At 34.9% G+C, this 18,754-nt stretch overlaps 1 protein-coding gene across 1 annotated transcript; it reads right to left on the bottom strand.

Annotated features, from left to right (window-relative positions):
- Positions 1-614: 614 nt before the first annotated feature.
- Positions 615-5,130, bottom strand: LOC145565409 (uncharacterized). Its single transcript, XM_081625425.1, has 9 exons — positions 4,942-5,130; positions 3,866-4,148; positions 2,807-3,767; positions 2,215-2,567; positions 2,076-2,166; positions 1,684-1,734; positions 1,429-1,560; positions 1,198-1,335; positions 615-803 (listed from the first exon to the last, which is right to left on the bottom strand). The coding sequence occupies exons 1-9, from the start codon at positions 4,985-4,987 to the stop codon at positions 615-617; spliced, it is 2,244 nt and encodes a 747-aa protein (XP_081481551.1). The 5' UTR covers positions 4,988-5,130.
- Between the last annotated feature and the right edge of the window lie 13,624 nt (positions 5,131-18,754).

Genomic DNA, 18,754 nt, shown 5'->3' with positions numbered 1-18,754 from the left:
CTTTATATCCACTAAAAGTTACGCTTTCTGGTAATAAAAGTTACCCCTTTTGTCAATAAAAGTTACCCTTTTCACGCATAAAAGTTACCCTATCTATCCAAAAAAGTATACCTTATCCTTTCTATCCACTAAATCAACCTTTTCTTTGTTAATAGTTACCCTTTCTGGTAATAAAAGTTACCCCTTTTGTCAATAAAAGTTACCCTTTTCATGCATAAAAGTTACCCTGTCTACCCAAAAAAGTATACCTTATCAAATATAAAAAGTAACCCTTTTTATGCCACAAAGTAACCCTTTTTATGCCACAAAGTAACCCTTTTTATGCACAAAAGTGACCCCAAAAAACATACACAAGAACCTTTCAAATTACTTAATGTATGCACATACATCAGTATTCCAAAAGAACCAAAAACTATCCACTAAGTTTAATTACATCATTTAACTTGATGTATATGCACAAACATTAAGTTTTTTCATTGTTTAAAAAATACTCCTAGACCTAATCAACCTTTGCTTCTAACAGTCATTTCACCCTTTAGAAGGAGTGTACTTGTCTGTCTTCTTTTTTGCCCTTTTTCCTTTGGGATTCTCTTCGTCTGCCTCTGCCTTTGCTTCTACTTCAGCTGCCATTTTTCTTTCTTCATTATCTTTCTTCTCATTTCAATTTCCTGGCAATAAGCAGGATCTTTCTTCTTCTCATTGAACTTCTCTAATTCTGACAACACATCATTCCTAGATTCATTCAAATCACACAGCACCAGTGTCGTACAGATCTCACCTCGCAGAAATTTTCTCCCAATAATCTCACAACAGAAAAAAAAAACTTATCAATATGTAATTAATAAAAGCATTAGAAAGGGAAAAACTACATACAAAATAGATGAATAATTACTGTTTTCAGTTCATTTAATTTGAACGATTTGCCAACAAAATGGAGCATGTGATACATGACAAACACCCCACAGTCCAAATTGTCAACTTTTTCTTTTCTCCATTCCAACTCAACAATTTGAAACCTATAAGAAGGTAGCTGAGAACTCTTTGGATGATTTCTTTTTCCGAGAAAAACACCCATTTGATCACACTGACATAAAATATAAAAGTTTAGAATAAAATAAAACAAGAAAAAAGAAAAAAAAAATTTAAATGGAAACAATAAGTAAACAGAAACATAACAATGAATCAACATAAACATACCAAGTGTGAAGACAATTCTTTGGTATATTCAAGAGCATCATCACGCCAGATGATATTGTCAAGATAATATACCACCTCTTTTGTATGATCAATAACAAACAAAATGTAGTGATTCTCAATAAGAACAGGAAAATATATCTGAAACAGAAAAAATTAAAACACTGATTTAGACAGATTAACACAAAACAGAACTTTTTTAAAGTTTTGATAGTAATTTATCATGAAATATACCAGTTCAGCATCCATAATATCACATTCAGGATTCTCATAGCTCACCCAACCTTCCCATAAACCGTGCAAATCATTAACAGCCTGTGAAACTTCACCTTTGCCAATGTTTTCACAAACATGCAAGAATGCAAACTATTAAAAAGTATGAGAACTTGTTTATATAAAAAGATAATAACTTTAGTGCACATATAGGGTAACTTTAGTGCACATAAAGGGTAACTTTAGTGCATATAAAAAAAAAATCAAATTACTTACACTTTGCCTCACACCAAAGAAGAATTTTCGAGGACCAGAATCAAAACATGCCTTCTCGTTCAAATACAGACAGTAGCAATCAATGATACACCATCTAATTCTAAGTGGAGCTACCAGGGATACCATGTCTTCTCTTGGAATTAAAAAATTCATCCCAATAGTAACAAGATTCTCACTGCAACAATAAAAAATAAGATAAGCATTAAAAAAAAATAAAGGAAAAAAACATATAAAATATAATTATCATAAAAAATGACACTTAACTTCCTCATCATTGAATCATCCTTCAGTAAACAATAATCAAGAATTTCCTGATGTAACTTGGGCAAATTCTTGAAAATCCGAGCATTAGCCCTCAAAAACAGAGTAAGAAAAGGAACATCCACACCTACTGGCCCACAGTCAAGTGAGCAAAAAGATTTATTGCCTCTGACGATACGTCTAGAAGCATTTGCTACAGAAGGCCCAGCATCATCCTCAGACCTATTCATCAAAACACTTTTTCCTTTACCATTGACATCATCCTCAGACCTTTTCAAATTCAAATCTTCTGCAGGTTCATTATCAGGAACATCATTGTTATGACCTTCAGGTTCATTATCAGGAACATCATTGTTATGACCTTCAGGTTCATAAAAATCACGAAACATTTCATGAATAGACTTCATCTTGTTACACTCCTCAATTAAACCATCTAAAAGCTTCCGGTAATGAGGATCAGAAAGTAGCTGTTGTGTTGGAGAAAATACAACAGGATCATCAGAGGATAATGATTCAGTTCTGCGAGAAGCAATCATATCACTCAAGGTTTGAAAACCCTGTGACTGAACCAACAATAATACATCCATATTTCTTTTGACCAAAAGAAATGTTTCATGAACAGCCTGCAAACATATGAACCAATAAGAAACTATACAAATGTAAAAAATAAAAATAAAAAACAAATGAAAATTTATGATATATGCATAAAGTTACCCTTTTAAATGCATAAAGTTACCCTTTAAAATGCATAAAGTAACCCTTATAACTGAATATTTAGGGTAACTTTAGTGCACAAAAAGGGTAACTTTAGTGCATATAAAGAGATAATAACTAAATAAAAAAAAAAAAAAAGAACACTTACATCAGTTGAAATTTCTTTAATTTCATCATCAGTCATCACACTTTCTGGAAGCTCAAATGCAAGAATGCGGCCACTTCTACCACTTGTAGAAGCCCCTTGACCACAAGTTTGCTTAACAACAGGAGTTACTGGATCCCTAACTTCAGGCTGTGAAACAGGATATGTAAGGGTATCCAATGGTCCCTGCCCAAAATCACCAGCTTTAATCTCCAAATTGATCCGCTTCTTAATCTTCGCATCAGTCCAATGTTGAATCAAAGGAAGGGTACTACTTTCCTTTTCTCCTTGGAAATTTAATCGATGAAAATACATAATTTGCAAAGCTAGCAAACAACCATTTACATTTTGAGCATTTTCATCATTCTTATACTTCACAACAGCCTTCTTTAATTTTTTCAAAACATATGAACACCAATCAAATGTTTTGATTTCATTAACATTTTCCACAGCCTTCAGCAACTTCAATGAAACAGTCCTATTAGTAGTAGGAGCTAAGAAGCTAGACATAGCATGTAGCACAAAACATCTCTTGAATTCTTCACCACCATCATCCAAATCAACCATCCTAGACTCCACTTTTGACAAATGCAGAGGTTGCTTCTCAGTAAGACCATAATCAAGTCTCCATGACTGAATGATACGTTTATCTACACTACCTTCTTCAGGATTCTTCTGAAGTTCAGGAACAGCAATCTCACTCATAGGCAAGCCAAAGACATCGCATATATCATTTTTAGTAACTACAAACTCTTTACCAGCAGCAATAGTGAACATGCAGCTACCACCATTAAAGTGTTCAATCAGCCAATGTAGCATTTGACGATTCAAAGTTTTCAATTTCAGATGTAATAAACCACCAAAACCTATTTCTTCAACAGCTTTTTGTTGATTAGGACTAAAAGTACTCATCATTAATTCCAATGTGTGTGGTCTGCACCTTGCAATCAAGGGTCTTTTTTCCCTAAATAATAATAATATAAGTAAAACAATATCAGAATCAGAATCAGAATCATGATATATATGATTAAAAAATACAAAACAAAAAACATTTATACTTACACAACAGTATCAGAATCAGAATCAGAAACTACTTGCAATTCAGCATCTGCTTTGGCCTTCTTAGATACAATTTTAGACTTCTTAGGAGCTGCTTTAACCTTCTGAGGCTCTGCTTTGGCCTTCTTAGGAACAGTTTTAGCCTTCACAGTTTTAGCCTTCACAGTTTTAGACTCTGGTTTGTCCTTCTCAGGAGCTGTCTTATTCTTTTTAGCAGGCTCTTTACCCATTCCTTTTCCCCTTGAAGGCGATTTATAACGATATCCACCTATTGAACCACCTATATCTAATTAATACAGAGGATAACCATAAATTACAAATTCACAAATTACTCATGGGAAAATTTAGAATATATGCATAAAAATCCTTTTAAATGCAAAAAGTGACCCTTTTAAAAGAATAAAGTGACCCTTTTTACTACATAAAGTCACCCTTAAAATACGACAAGTAACCTTTTAACTAAAAACTAACCCTTTAACAAACATAAAGTGACCCTTCTAACTATATAAAGTGACCCTTTTCACTGCATAAAGTCACCCTTTAAACTACAACAAGTAACCCTTTTAAATACAAACGTGATCCTTTTGACAGAATAAAGTGACCCTTTTCACAGCATAAAGTGACCCTTTTCAAAGCATAAAATAACCTTTGTCATGCATATAAATAACATATGTATATATTACTCACACACAATGCACGATGCACATATTACTGGTACTCAAACACATATACACAAACACAATGCAGATATGCATACTATTCTCATAATCTAACTAAAACCTAACATCAAAATTTGAAGAATAATGAATAAAACTTCTGAAAACAAACATGCAAAATTTGTTTAACATGTAACAACACCACAACACATATATATCAAATTTTGAACCAATTATCACAATGAACAATAAAATAAAGCAAAATTAAACATAATAACTTCAAAATTGAAATTCAATTATCATAATATGCATAATAAATCAACAGAAAACAATAAAAAATAACATGCACTACTAATTCGACATATATAAGCGAAAATTCAATTGAAAATTCGAAAAAATGATGAAAAATTTAAATAAACACACCTTCTTCAGCATCTACAGCCTTCTTTGTAATCTTCTTCTTCACCATTGCTGAAACTAACACTACAAAAAACGAAAACAAAATCAAAATCAAAAAACCTAAAAATCGAAGAACGAAAACAATTTAAACTAACAAAAATCTCAAAAAAAAATAAGTAAACGAAACAGAATTAAGCGATAAACAACTTCACAAGTGAAAGAAAAGAGAGAAAAAGCTCGAAAAGCAACAATGGAGGAGAGAGAACACGCTCGAAAAGCAACAATCGCCAGTTAACTGGTTTTTAGAGAGAGAAAAACGAGGAGAGAGAAAGCTATAGTGTTTGAATGAAGAGAGAAAATCGAGGAGAGAGAAAGTTCTATTTCTTTATTCACTTTTAGCAATCATTACACCCACGTGCATCCCCACTAAATTACTTGTCCGAAAATTCCGCCATTCACTAAATTAATGAAAACCGGCTTTTTATAAAAATTTGTGTTATTACTTATATTCTGCTTAGAGTGCCGGCTAAATCTCTGTTACGCTTTAAGAGTGTTTGCAAATTATGGTATGATATATTGACGGCAAAGATTTTATCAAGTGCCATGTTGAGCAATCCAATTTGCATATGATTTTCACAAACCCTGTTGTTTATATGAGTGATTTCGACAAATTTGATAAACCCACTAATCTGGATTACCCTTTCAAGAATTTAGAAGATGGGGGTGTTTATGTTGGAGGATCGAGTCGTGGTTTGTTTTGTATATCTATAAATTGTTATCCCTACACCACTTACTTGTACAATCCTACAAGACCCTTCCCTTTTTGCCATTGATGTCCACCTTCTATTATCCCAAGGGAAATAAGTATCTTGGGTTTGGTTATGATCTCGTTTCCGAGGATTACAAGTGTGTTAAGATTTTCTTGCGCGAATTGGATGGTGAAGTAGGCTCTTTCAAGAGTCAAGTTATGGTTTATAGTTTGAGAGAGGATTCGTGGAAGCGAGGGGCTCATGATGTTCCATATTACTTTTATGGTCATTTTGGTTATTCTGTTGAGCTTAAAGGAATTTTGCATTGGTCTATTGAAGGTAATCTTTGTGATGAGACTTTTAGTTCTGTGCCATTGCCTAACTATCATACTGAGATCTATATGCGTGCCCACATAGGAGTGATTGATGCGTGTTTGTGTTTGATTCTCAATTATTATTGTTACTGTCAAGTATGGATCATGAAAGAGTATGGAGTGGCTTCATCTTGGACTAAGTTGTGTAGGGTTGGGAAACGATATCATTGCGAAGATTTGAGGCCTATTTCTTTTTCAGAGAGTAAAATGTTGCTTCTTTGGACTTAGAAACATTGGAGATTACGAATATTCAGCCCCCTGGATTTAATAGACTTTGGAGTGCACATGTATGTTTGGAGAACCTTCTTGTGTTCAGGGATGTAGAAGATGCTCCTACCAGCACAGAGCTACCACGAAGCAGAAGCATCAGAATGCGAAAGTTATTAATGAAGAAAACTGAGAGGTATCACTTATGTTATTGCTTGATCATTTGCATTGTCATATGAACTATATGTTTGTTTGTCCATGGAAATTTTTGCAATTCATTGTTCCTAAAGATAAAAATGGCTTATATTGTGATATTATTCTGTTTAATCTTTTTCAAAAAGTGATACTAGCAGTAATCAATACAGTATTTGATTCGTCATCTATAATTATCCTACCCTGCATATATACTTTATGTTTCATTTTAAATAACCTGACATACAAAGCTAAAGAACAACTTTTTGTTTTCTTGAATAACAATTACAGAGTACGAATTTTAGCAATTGGAATCTAACTATCTTCTGTTTCTTATATGCAGGCTTTTAAGAATCCATGCTACTAGGCTACGAGCCAGTCTTGAGCTGCTCCGCTCATCCAATGATGAATCTTGATCGTGGCAGCATTACCACTCCATACAGTGGAATTGAAAGTATTCTTTCCATGAAGTATCAAAAATTGGCAACATTATCAATAGGACAATTAGAGGTGCATCACTTAAGACTTAACCTTGCGATGCATATATATAGTGCTTAAGCTAGCGCTACTTGCTAGGATCCAAGTATCTAAGAATATACTCCTTATGTCCCAACTTTAGCTCAAGTGGTAGGACTGTAATTGTGTGCCTTGATTTATACCAAGATCCATTGTTGCTGTTCCCTCTCTTCCCACTTGATTTTCATAAACTTGATGATGCTGCCCAAGTTCAATAATTTTTTTAGAACCCTGGTGTTGGTTGCTTCATATTTTAATTTTGTCATGCCAAGGCTTTCTGGTTGTCCCTGGTGTCGCGACTAGCAGTCTATTCAGCTTCATTTTTTCCTTGGCATTCGTTTTTCTGAGGTGGATCAACTTACATTATGCCCTATTCTCTCATTACCTGAATTATAAATATTTTTACTGATCAAGAATGATTTTTACTGATTTGAGTTGAAACTTCCTGATTGAAACTAATTAAATTTGATTGTACTTAAGATTTTGTGAGGATCCTTGAGCGGGTTTGCTAGTCAGATTTACAACTTGCAAACAGACTCGTATATTAGGGTGCTTTAGGATTCTGTCTTTTAACTTGCTGATTAGGCGATGGTAATTGGCTTTTCATTAGGTTTCTAATACTGAGTTGTTCTTGTTTTCGGATTGATTGGTATATCATTCCTACTCTGTAGTTTGCTTATTCTGCCACAATTTCAGACTTTCAGCGAGTGTGGATATACTGCTGATATGGAGTATATTCGTTTTGTTGCACTCTATGCATTTGGGTGTCCTCACAAAACCTTGTGTTGTATATTCTGCTGAATCTTCTGGACCTCTGAGATACCTTTTCTTGACCATCAGAAGGCTGATTTAGGAAAGAAAGCAGGGTAAGAGTCTTGTTTGCTTGTTGGCACAATATATATGATACAGAATTGCTTCAGTTTTACTAGTTAGCTCTGGTGATTCAGGATGTTGAAGTCTTCCTGCTACCTTTTTATGATCTATGTTGTAAAGAACAAAAAGGATTTGAAATGCATGCGTCGTTCTTTGTTTTACACTAAGGTTATAAGGATGAAGTCTGAGTTTAATTTCTACTGTGCCTTCGACGCTTTGGCAGAGGTACTGGGATTTGTGACAGAACTCCAAGGAGATCTTGTGAGCAGTATGTTTCTTTATCGTTTACTAGTGTTTTTGTCAAGCATGTTTTTCATTTAATTACAAAGGATGAAGATGAGTTCTTTTATCCTGTTGTGTTTTTTACAGTTTGAACTTGAAGCGTGTAAAATGTAGAATGTCCAGTTAGATGACTTAGAACTTAGACGGGTGCGAATAAGATTATCCTGTTTTAATTTGAATTTTGAATGCTGTTTCAGCGTTCTTGGTTTTTTCATTAGTATGGTTTTGAAACAAACCCTCTCTCCCTCACTTGCGTTTTCACATTTGATTTTGTATGTCGTGTTTTATGCATTGTGATAGCTAGTCGTCGACAAAATATCCTCTGTATGTTCACTCCTTTCTACTCATATAAGTCTTACCAAATGTTATGTACTCTTGTTAATCCAATTTATATCATTCTCTAACCCCGTAAAATTGATAGGATTGGTTTTAATTATCGAGGATAAATTTACAAATTTAAGATAGAAAAATGGATATTGAAAAAAATAAAGAGTAGATGTTATATTATGACAATACCTAATTCTATTAGAACTTGGAAGACATGAAACATATCCTAATACAAACCGACATTCAAACATATCCTAACATAAACCAAATTCTAGATCTAATAGAAAATTTAACAACAATATAGGCATATTACATATACATTGACCATATTCTAGTAAACCTTAATTTCATTATTCTAAGAAAACTTATTTTTTACACCCAAAACACTATTTCTGGAACCCAAACATGTTCACTCATATTCTTGATTTGTTCTCCAATGGTAACAACAACAATGGAGATTCCGATAAGTTTCAAGTTTCTGACGTCGTCTACTACGATGAACACCACCAGCATGCCAGCAATTATAATGACTGATACATTCATATCAAGTCTTATGCCTATTGAGATTAAACCTGGTGAATTTTACACAAAACAGCAGCTGCATGAAGTGCTCCAATCTCTAACGAATTGTGGAATGTTCAAGGACATTGATTTGGAATGTAGAACTAACCTTGATCATACAGTTAAAGTCACTTTCTATTACACTGAGAAAACATGGTCTTCTAAAGATTATTTCAGGTTTCCTTCTACTACCTTATAATTCTTTTAACTCTGACATTTTGTTTGCCTATATGCAACTTTGACTATTCATATTTTAAATTAACTATAGTATAAATAATATTTAATATGAAAAGGAGTAATTATTGATATTGATGAAATATATAGCTCCGGTTCTTATTTAATTCCATGTTACAGATGTATGAACGTGGGAGTGAAGGCACCACAAACAAAGCCTGTTGGGATAGATTCCAACAACACGGCATCTAACGAGGCTCGGTCGTGCCTGTTGCCACGTTCGATTCATGAAGAGGTGGTGGAGATGACGAGGGGCAAAGAAGGGAAGGAGGGGCTAAATGGAAGGATGTTATGCAAGATTAAGGAGAGGGTTGAGAAGTGGTACCATGATGAAGGGCACATTGCAGCCAAAGTAAAGAGGTTTAATAACATGTATACAAAAGAATTGGTTTGTGAATTGGAAGAAGGCAATATTACCAAATTAGTGTTATTTGATGGGAAGAATTACATAACAGAGTTACCTATTGCATGGAAGAAGTTGTGCAACCAAGTTGAAGTAGGGAAAGTGTATAACATTAAGGCAAATAAGCAAGTTATGAAAAATTTAATGTCTTTGGGTTTGTTTTCGAATATAGAATTGGACACATACCTTGATGAGATTGAAGGAGGTGTAGTAGTTGAGATCAAGCTTCGGTACAAAGATGCCCAAACTGACTTCTTTGAAAGCTTGTCGTTGATGAACATTATGAAATCCATTGTTGTCAATTTCTTCTAGTACAATATTTAAATTTTTTTTAGTGTGTATGAAGAGACACAAAGATCGGTGATGCAAATTAAATTTGATCTTAAGTCTTGGGTTACATTTGAGACTTTACCGACTAATTCTTGTATTGTACTTGCTCTTTACTTGTAACTTTTGTCGCGACTTATCTATTGAAATTGGAATTATGATATAATTACTACAAGTTAGATCTTTCCTTTTTCTAAATTATGCTATTTCTTGTTACAACTATTGATTTTTAAATGTATAGAAAGTTTACAACTGGCTTTCCAATGACTACTTTCTAGTTCTACAACATAATTTGATTTGAGAAATTGCTAGTTTGCTATCCTAATGTCCTAAACCACTTCTATACAATTTTCAATGAAGTTGAGTTTTGACTAGATCAAAACGCTTGAACATTTGCGCTACTTAAAACTTTTTTACCTAAACATGCTAATGTTGCCATGTAAAAAGATCCTTTAAAATTTGAAGGCCCAAAAGAAGCCGGCAATAGAAGATTCACTAAGTTTATTAGCCCATTACATGTGATAAGTAGATCAAACACTAAAAAAAGGACAAACTTTACACATAGTGCAATATCTCTCTCTTTTTTTCTTTTTTTCTTTTCTGTTTTTTTTTTCCTTCAAATTTATTATTCTTTTTTGTTGAAGTTCTTTTTTTTATTGTCAAAGCGGTCCTTATTTAACTTTAAAATCTTCGAAAAAGGAACTAAAAGAATTATTGTTAGATTTATCTTCAATAGAAAACCTTTTATTTAATCAATCGTGAAAAAAGTCTTTTAAAGCGTTTGAAAAAGTCTCTTTTAAATCATAATCATAGAACATATTTACCGTAAAACCAATAGCTTTATATTCATCATGTGATCAAAATTGAACATGTCAATGCTTTACAAAGTTACGCCTTTAAGATAATCTAAATGATAGTTATATTGACCTGTAAGAATCTTAAATGATCTTGACTAAATGAATTGGACATGTTTGAAAGTAATAAAATTAATTACGTAGTATTTGTTTCAGATCAACTTTCTTAATGGGTAAGTACGTGATGTAAAAACTACTTATAAAATTGTAAGATATTGTTTGTATATATGTAATCCGGATGTAATAATTACGGCAAAGATAATAATACACAACCACACTATTCATCAATGATGAGATCGATGCATGGGATTGTAGACGATCGAAGGGTCTTAAGAAAAATGTAGGAAATCGATAGATGGATAGTGAAGTAAGGATATGAGATTTGGTGGTTGATTATTGCAAGGAAGACTCTTTTTGGAACCACTCTTTAAGCAAATTGAATGGCAAATAAAAATACATGAAATATATGAAATTTAAAAAAAGAGGGCGGTCCAGCAAAAGAAGCACTCACTATCAAAATCAGAATGAGCATCACATTATCACACTGCCATAGGCATTAAAGAACATCCCAACAATTCAACATCCGCTCCTCCTCTTCCCCACGCACGCCTTTCTTCTTATTGCTTCCCTAGCTACCATACATAAAGAAAATTTATAAATTATACGGAATAGCGACGTATATATACTTTTTTTTGACGTATGTATATATACATATATATAAATATATACATATATATAAATATATATATACATATATATAAGTAATTTAATGAAAATAGAGTAAGGATTCGATATGATGAGACATTGAGACTGTCTCAAGTGAAATGTGAAATGTGAAACTTTTAGTTTTACAATAAATGACCTCTAGAAATAGGTAAATTAAAGATAACGATCACTAGTTGATCATAAGACTAATTAACTCCGTGTCTCCCATGGTATGGTAAGCAACTAATAGTTTCAAATCTACAAAATATCATAGCGATTACTATCTTTGTTTCAAAATACGTATTTGTAAATTTGACTGCTAACCAACTGGTCCATCTCTATAGCAACAGATAGTTTCTATCCTAGAAAAATAACATTCCACTCTAAGCATATAAGACTAGGGAGTGTTGTATATGCACATTGAATAGAAGTTGTTATCACGGTCAAAATTTAAACCACACTTTCAATTTTTGGTACTAGTATATTGATTTATTAAAAATCACTTCATATTACCTATTTCTTTTTCTATTATGATAAATAATACGTAGGTAAAATTATGACAAGATGATTTCTTTTACAATGAAATGATGAATCAAAAGAAACTAACTTCTTGTTGTAATCCACTAAATTCTTTACTTTCAGTCTTTCAGCCTAAAAGTAAAAAATATGCAAACAAGTTCTGAATAGGAAGTATATAGTTTTGTGGGGCAGAAAAATTTACAATGATGCCTTAAACATTGGAAGCATATTTATCAATTAAGTCGTGTACATGTAAATGAACATGATTAAGCCATACATATACTACGGAGTATATAAGCTCCAATGCTTCTGTTTTCATTTTTTCAATCACAATGTCACATATCTTGAGAAAATTTAATTTCACAAGACTCACATAATTAAGGGTTTGTTCTGATTTGCTGCACTGAACTGAACTGAACTGAGCTGAATTGAATTATTTATGAGAGAATGAAATTAAGAACTGAACTGAATTGATCTGAAGAGAACAGGTCCTAAATATATCCTTAATTAAGTAAAATCATTTTTTTTTTTAAAAAAAAAAGTAAAAGTAAAATATGTAAATAAAATATAAATCGAATCATATTACTCCATATAACTTTAAATTTTTAAGTTAGCTCTATGTGTTTTACTGTATACTACCTCCGATTTTTATTAGTTGCAACTTTGGGGTATTATTTGTGAGATATAAAATATTTTAAAGTTGCAACTAAAAAAAATCGGAGGTAGTAGTTGTTTTCATTATATGATCTTCTAATCAAAAATAAATAAAATCTTAAAAAATATATATCTCTCCTAATCTCTTATTTGTACTTTTTATTTTCGTAAGTTGATGACTTGATGTGTTTTAGTTGGTTGTTGAATTATTTCACCATTTCATCTATCTTAACTTTATGAAAACACTGAAAAGTATACGTACGTTCACAACAACTTTTTTTTATTTTTATTATTCTTTTGGAACAACATATATTAGTATATACTTAGAGAATTGTATCATGAGATGGGGACACAAAGTGCTTATATAATCACTGTATTGTGGTGCTGTCTTACCTATCTATATAATATATGATTCACGAACCATATATATATATATATATATATATATATATTAGATCTTTTTCTTTTTAAAGAATCATATCAACTTTTGAACTCTTTATTTGAGAATCTGACCTATTATAAGCCTTTCTTCCAAACCCCACGAGATTTTTTTATTTACTTTTTTTATTAATTTACAACCAAAATATAGTATATGTTTCGCTTAAAATGTTGTATTTTTTTAATTAAGTGGACTGATCTCCCATCTTTTTCATGGCCAATTTATAAAGTTGATATATCATGAATAAAGAAAAGTAACAAGCATAGGAAAAGAACTAGATTATTCCCACTTTATAGAATGTATAGACCTCTTTAATAAATTAAAATAAAAACATTCCCTTATATGTCGACTGAATAAAAAAGATAGTGTTTTTGGCATAAGGGATTTTTGTATATTCTTAGGATTCCAACATAACTTTTGACTTTACAGCAATTTTTTTTGTGGAAAAAAGTAAGTGAAAGGATAAATAAAATGCTACAAATCGAATAATATAGAGTTAAGATTAGATGAATAAGGATTAAGGATACATAATATGAGTTCTTTGCCCTAAAATATATGACATTATGAATTTATGAGAATGATTCCCATAAAAAAAATAATAAGTCCAATGTGTCCAATGTTGAAGTATATTATGTGATCACATTAGCTAATAAATCAATAAGCCACACACCTATGTGTTTTTGGAATTAGGATTGATTATATTAGTTAATTATTAATGCTATTATATATGCATTATTAATCTTCTTTTTTGTATGGTAAGTATTAGAGTCGATTTGGTGTATTTATGTTAATATTGTATTTATGTTAAGTTTATCTTGTTAGGAGTTTTAAGTTGTATTTATGTTAAGTTTATCTTGTTAGGAGTTTTAGGCAAGTTAAGTTTCCAATTGTATTGTGTATATATATATGTTCATTATCAACACAAAAGCTAAGCCATTTTCTCCACAATATTCTTGAGTTTAATATGGTATCAGGCCTCTCTAATTTCTAGAGAATTTTTCGATCTTGATTTGTTCTTGATTTAATTCCGCAATTTGTTGTTTAATTGTGAGATTAGGGATTTTTTTTTTCACATACACAAATTAATTATTTTTTTTTTAATTTTGGTCGATATTAGAGGTCAAACCCTAATTTCATCTTGGTTTGGTGCGCAATTTTCCATTGTGTGTTGTGTTGCAGTGCTCTGCATGGGGTGCTGCGTTGGTGTGCGTGAGGTTAGTATGTGCGTGTGCGGTGTTGTTGTGCGCGCTGTGTGGTGCCTTCGAGTGTTGTGCGTGAGGTTGTGTTGGGTGCGCTACTCTGTGTGGTTTGCGTGAGGTTGTATGGTGTGTGGTGCTATTGAGTTGCGGTGCTGCAGTGTGTGTGCGTGAGGTTGTGTTGTGTGGTGCTACTATGTGGGCGGTGCTACGAGTGCGTGCACGGTGAAGGCAGTTCGTGGGTTTTTGCAGGCTGCCCTTTGTGTGTGTTGCGTGGTTTGTTTGGTTTGTGTGTTTCTTGTTTGTTTTGTTTGCTCGTGATTTGGTGTGATGGCTAGCGACGACAACACCCCTTCTCCTCCTCCTCCTCCAAAATACGAGCCGTTCACCAATTACTATCTTCATCCGAGTGAAGGGTCTCAGTTGGTGATTTGTCCCGTGTTGCTTATCGTCGACAACTATGAAGAGCGGTCGAGGTCAATTCGTAACAATCTCCGGTCCAAGAGTAAGCTCGGGTTTATTGATGGTTCTATTGTTCAACCCGATCCCAAGCATGTGGATTATCGTCAGTGGGGTATTGTTAATTCTACTGTTGTTGCTTGGATTTATAATACTCTTGATGTTAGTATTCGTTCTACTGTTATTATTCCTGATCGATGATGCTAAAACTTTATGGGATGATTTGCGTGATCGTTATTCTCTTGGTAACGGTCCTCGTATTTTTGAATTGAAACATGATATTGCTGATTGTAAGCAAAGAAGTCGTTCTGTTGCATTTTATTATGGTGAATTGAATAAATTACAGAATTTGTTGTCTAGTTATGTGAAATTGCCTGCTTGTACTTGTTCTGCTGCGAAAGAATATGCTAAGTTGCATGAGAATGAGTTGTTGCATCAGTTTTGTCTTGGTTTGGAACCAAAGAAGTTTGGTTCGGTTGTTTCTACTTTGTTAATGAGTGTTACTTTGCCCTCTGTGAATGCTGCTTATGCTAAGGTTATTACTGATGAGCGTAAGCAATCTGTGTCTGAGGCACATGAGACTTCTTCTTCTTCTACGACTGTTGGTTTTAATGAAACAGGTACGGCTTCCGGTCAAACTACCAAACAGATGGAGTGTACTTATTGTAAGATGTTTGGTCATGATAAGGACCATTGTCATGAGCTTCATGGCTTTCGGGTGGGGGCCTTGAGGCCGTGTTGGTCGTGGAGGTCGGGGTGGTCGGTCGTCTGGTAAGGGCAAGGATGAGTTTGCTGGTGCTGCTGGTAGCTCTCGTGGAAATAATGAGCCGGTTTCCGATTCTGATCGTGGGAGTGTTCCTACGATTTCTGATGCTCAATGGAAGGAACTCATGTCTGCTGTGAAGGGTGCCAAGTCTGGTTCTTCGTTAGATGGCAATAAACTTGGTACGTATAATTCCACTGATTGGCTCATTGACACTGGTGCTTCAAATCATATGTCTGGTAATATTGATCTTTTCACAGATTTACATGATATTTCCTCGCCTGTTGGTTTGCCCAATGGGAAGAGTACGACGGCTACAAAGGAAGAAAGAGTTATTTTGTCTGATAATTTAACTTTTGATAATGTTTTATATGTTCCTACTCTTAAAAGCAACTTGTTATCCGTGTCTCAATTGTTAGAAAAAACAATGCCACTTTATTATGTTCACTGACAAGCTATGCATTATTCAGGACCATAGTTTGAGGAACCTAATTGGAGCGGGGGTACAATATGATGGGGTCTATATTTTTCGTCCGATTCGTGCTCGAAATCTGCAGGCGAACAAAGTATTATTTCAGATGCAAGTTTGTTGTGGCATAGACGTCTCGGGCATCCGTCAAGGCAAGTTGTGAGCTCTCTTCCGGGAGTTTCTAGTAGTCGTAGTTCTCATAATAGTAACTCTGCTTGTTCTTTCAGTTGTGACATTTGTTTTATGGGGAAGCAACCCCAAAACTCTTTTCCGTTAAGTATGAATAAAGCATCTCGAATTTTTGATTTAGTTCATTGTGATATTTGGGGTCCGAATAAGCTTGTTTCTAGTTGTGATGCTTGATATTTCCTAACCATTGTTGATGATTTTTCACGTGCGACTTGGGTCTTTTTGATGGTTTGTAAATATCAGGCTTCTTAGTTGGTTCGTGAGTTATGTGCTATGGCCAAGACTTAATTTGGCCAAAAAGTGAAGGTGGTTTGTAGTGATAATGGTTAAGAGTTTCTGAGTTTGGGGTCGTTCTTTGCAAAGAAGGGCATTGTGCATCAAACGTTGTATGTTGACACGGCTCAGCAGAATGGTAGAGTTGAATGTAAACATCGTCACATTTTAAATGTGGCTCGAGCTCTTCGGTTTCAAGCAAAGTTGCCCAAGTATTTTTGGGGTGAGTGTGTTATGACTGCGGTCCATCTCATTAATCGCACTCCTACTCCAGTTTTGAAAGGTAAAACTCCTCATGAGTGTTTGTTTGGTCAAACACCGTCATTGGATAGTTTGCGCGTTTTTAGTTGTCTTGCTTATGCTGCTAATCGTCCTCGTGTTAAGGACAAGTTTGATTCTTGGAGTCGCAAATGCATTTTTGTTGGGTATCCTCATGGAAAGAAGGGGTGGCGTCTTTATGATTTGGATACTAACGAGTTTTTCGTTAGTCGTGATGTGCAATTTTTTGAGGATAAATTTCCATACCTTGAATCTCATCCCGATGATAGAAGAATGTTGTGGGAAAAGTATTTTTCGACTCCTCCGTTGTGGGATGAAATTGATGATGTCGGGTTTGGTGAAAATAGGGCATATGTGAGGGTTGGGTCACCTGAAACAGTGGATACCGCAGCCCGGCCGCAGGAGCAGGTGCCTAGCCGCAGCCAGGCCGCGGACCCGACTGCCCAGCGCAGCTCACAGCCCCCCCAAGACTGCACCACAGCCAGGCCGCGGGAGATAGCTCCCAGTCGCAGCCCGGCTGCGGACTGCCCTGTTCAGCAACAGTCCAGCAGCCAGCGCTGGGCAGCCACTCCCATAGCCTGGCCTGGCTAGACTTCCACCCTCGGAGACCTCAGCTGGGCAGTCCTCCACCTCTACCAGGGCTACCCAGCCACGTGAGGTGCTTGGTGGGGATTTTACGCGCAATGTTGATGGTGATGCATGGTCTTTGAGTGTTCAGGAGCAAGAAATTATAGATGAGGATATGTTATCACACCCTTGGATTTAAGGGGGAGTTCTTCTTCGTCGTCGGATCATTTTGGTCGTGGTCATCGTGAAAAACGACCTTCTTCGTGGAATCGGAATTATGTCACTCATACAATCATCACTGAAAATATAGACCCCGCTACATCAATTGTCGACCCTCCTCAATCACATTCCTCAGGTAAACCTTTCCCTATAGCTTGTCATGTTGAATATAATCGTTTTTCTATGAGACACAGGTGTTTTTTTGGCGACACTTACCAAGGAAAAGGAACCATCTTCTTTTAAAGAGGCGGTTAAAGACGTCGGTTGGCGTAAGGCGATGCAGAATGAGATTGGCGCTCTAGAGCGTAATGGCACATGGACTGTTGAGGATCTTCCTCCCAAAAAAAGGGCGATCGGAAGTGGTTGGGTGTACAAAATCAAATACACCGACAAGTCAAAGGTGGAACGTCTCAAGGCTCGTTTAGTTGTTCATGGCAACCACCAGGTTGAAGGCGTTGATTATAATGAGATGTTTGCTCCTATTGCAAAGATGGGTACGGTACGTATTTTATTAGTTGTTGCCGTGTCTTTGAATTGGGAGTTACATCAAATGGATGTTCATAATACATTTCTTCATAGTGATTTGGATGAGAATATATGTAGTTTCCTCCAGGGTAAGGCACTCTGAAATCTGGCAAAGTTTGCAGGTTGCGGAAATCTTTATATGGCTTAAAACAGGCCCCAAGACAGTGGTTTTCGAAGTTGTCTAGTGCTCTGCGAGGTTTCGGGTTTAAAAACCCATATGCTGATTACACTCTATTTAGCTATGTACAAGGCAGTGCTTCTTTGCATGTTCTTGTCTATGTCGATGATTTGATCATTGCAGGCTCTTCTCATTATGCTATTGTTCGATTTAAAGCCTATTTGTGCAAATGCTTCTATATGAAGGATTTTGGTCTGCTTAAGTATTTCTTAGGCATTGAGGTTACTCGGAGTCCCGAGGGCATCTTTCTTTCTCAACGAAAGTATGCTCTGGATATTTTGACTGAGGTAGGAATGTTGGGTTGTAAACCCATTGACACTCCGGAGCAGAATCATCGTCTTGCACATGCTTCCGGTGAGCCGTTTGCTCAACCGGAGCAGTATCGTCGTTTGGTCGGACGATTGGTGTATTTATCGGTCACTCGACCGGAGTTGAGTTATTCAGTGCATGTTTTGGCACAGTTTTTTAGTGTTCCACAGGTTTCTCATTGGGATGCGGCCATTC

This window comes from Chenopodium album, chromosome 10, assembly GCF_948465745.1.
Source record: "Chenopodium album chromosome 10, dcCheAlbu1.1, whole genome shotgun sequence".
Classification (NCBI taxonomy): domain Eukaryota; kingdom Viridiplantae; phylum Streptophyta; class Magnoliopsida; order Caryophyllales; family Amaranthaceae; genus Chenopodium; species Chenopodium album.
Note: the sequence above shows the minus strand (reverse complement) of the source record. Positions and strands in the feature narration are given on the sequence as shown.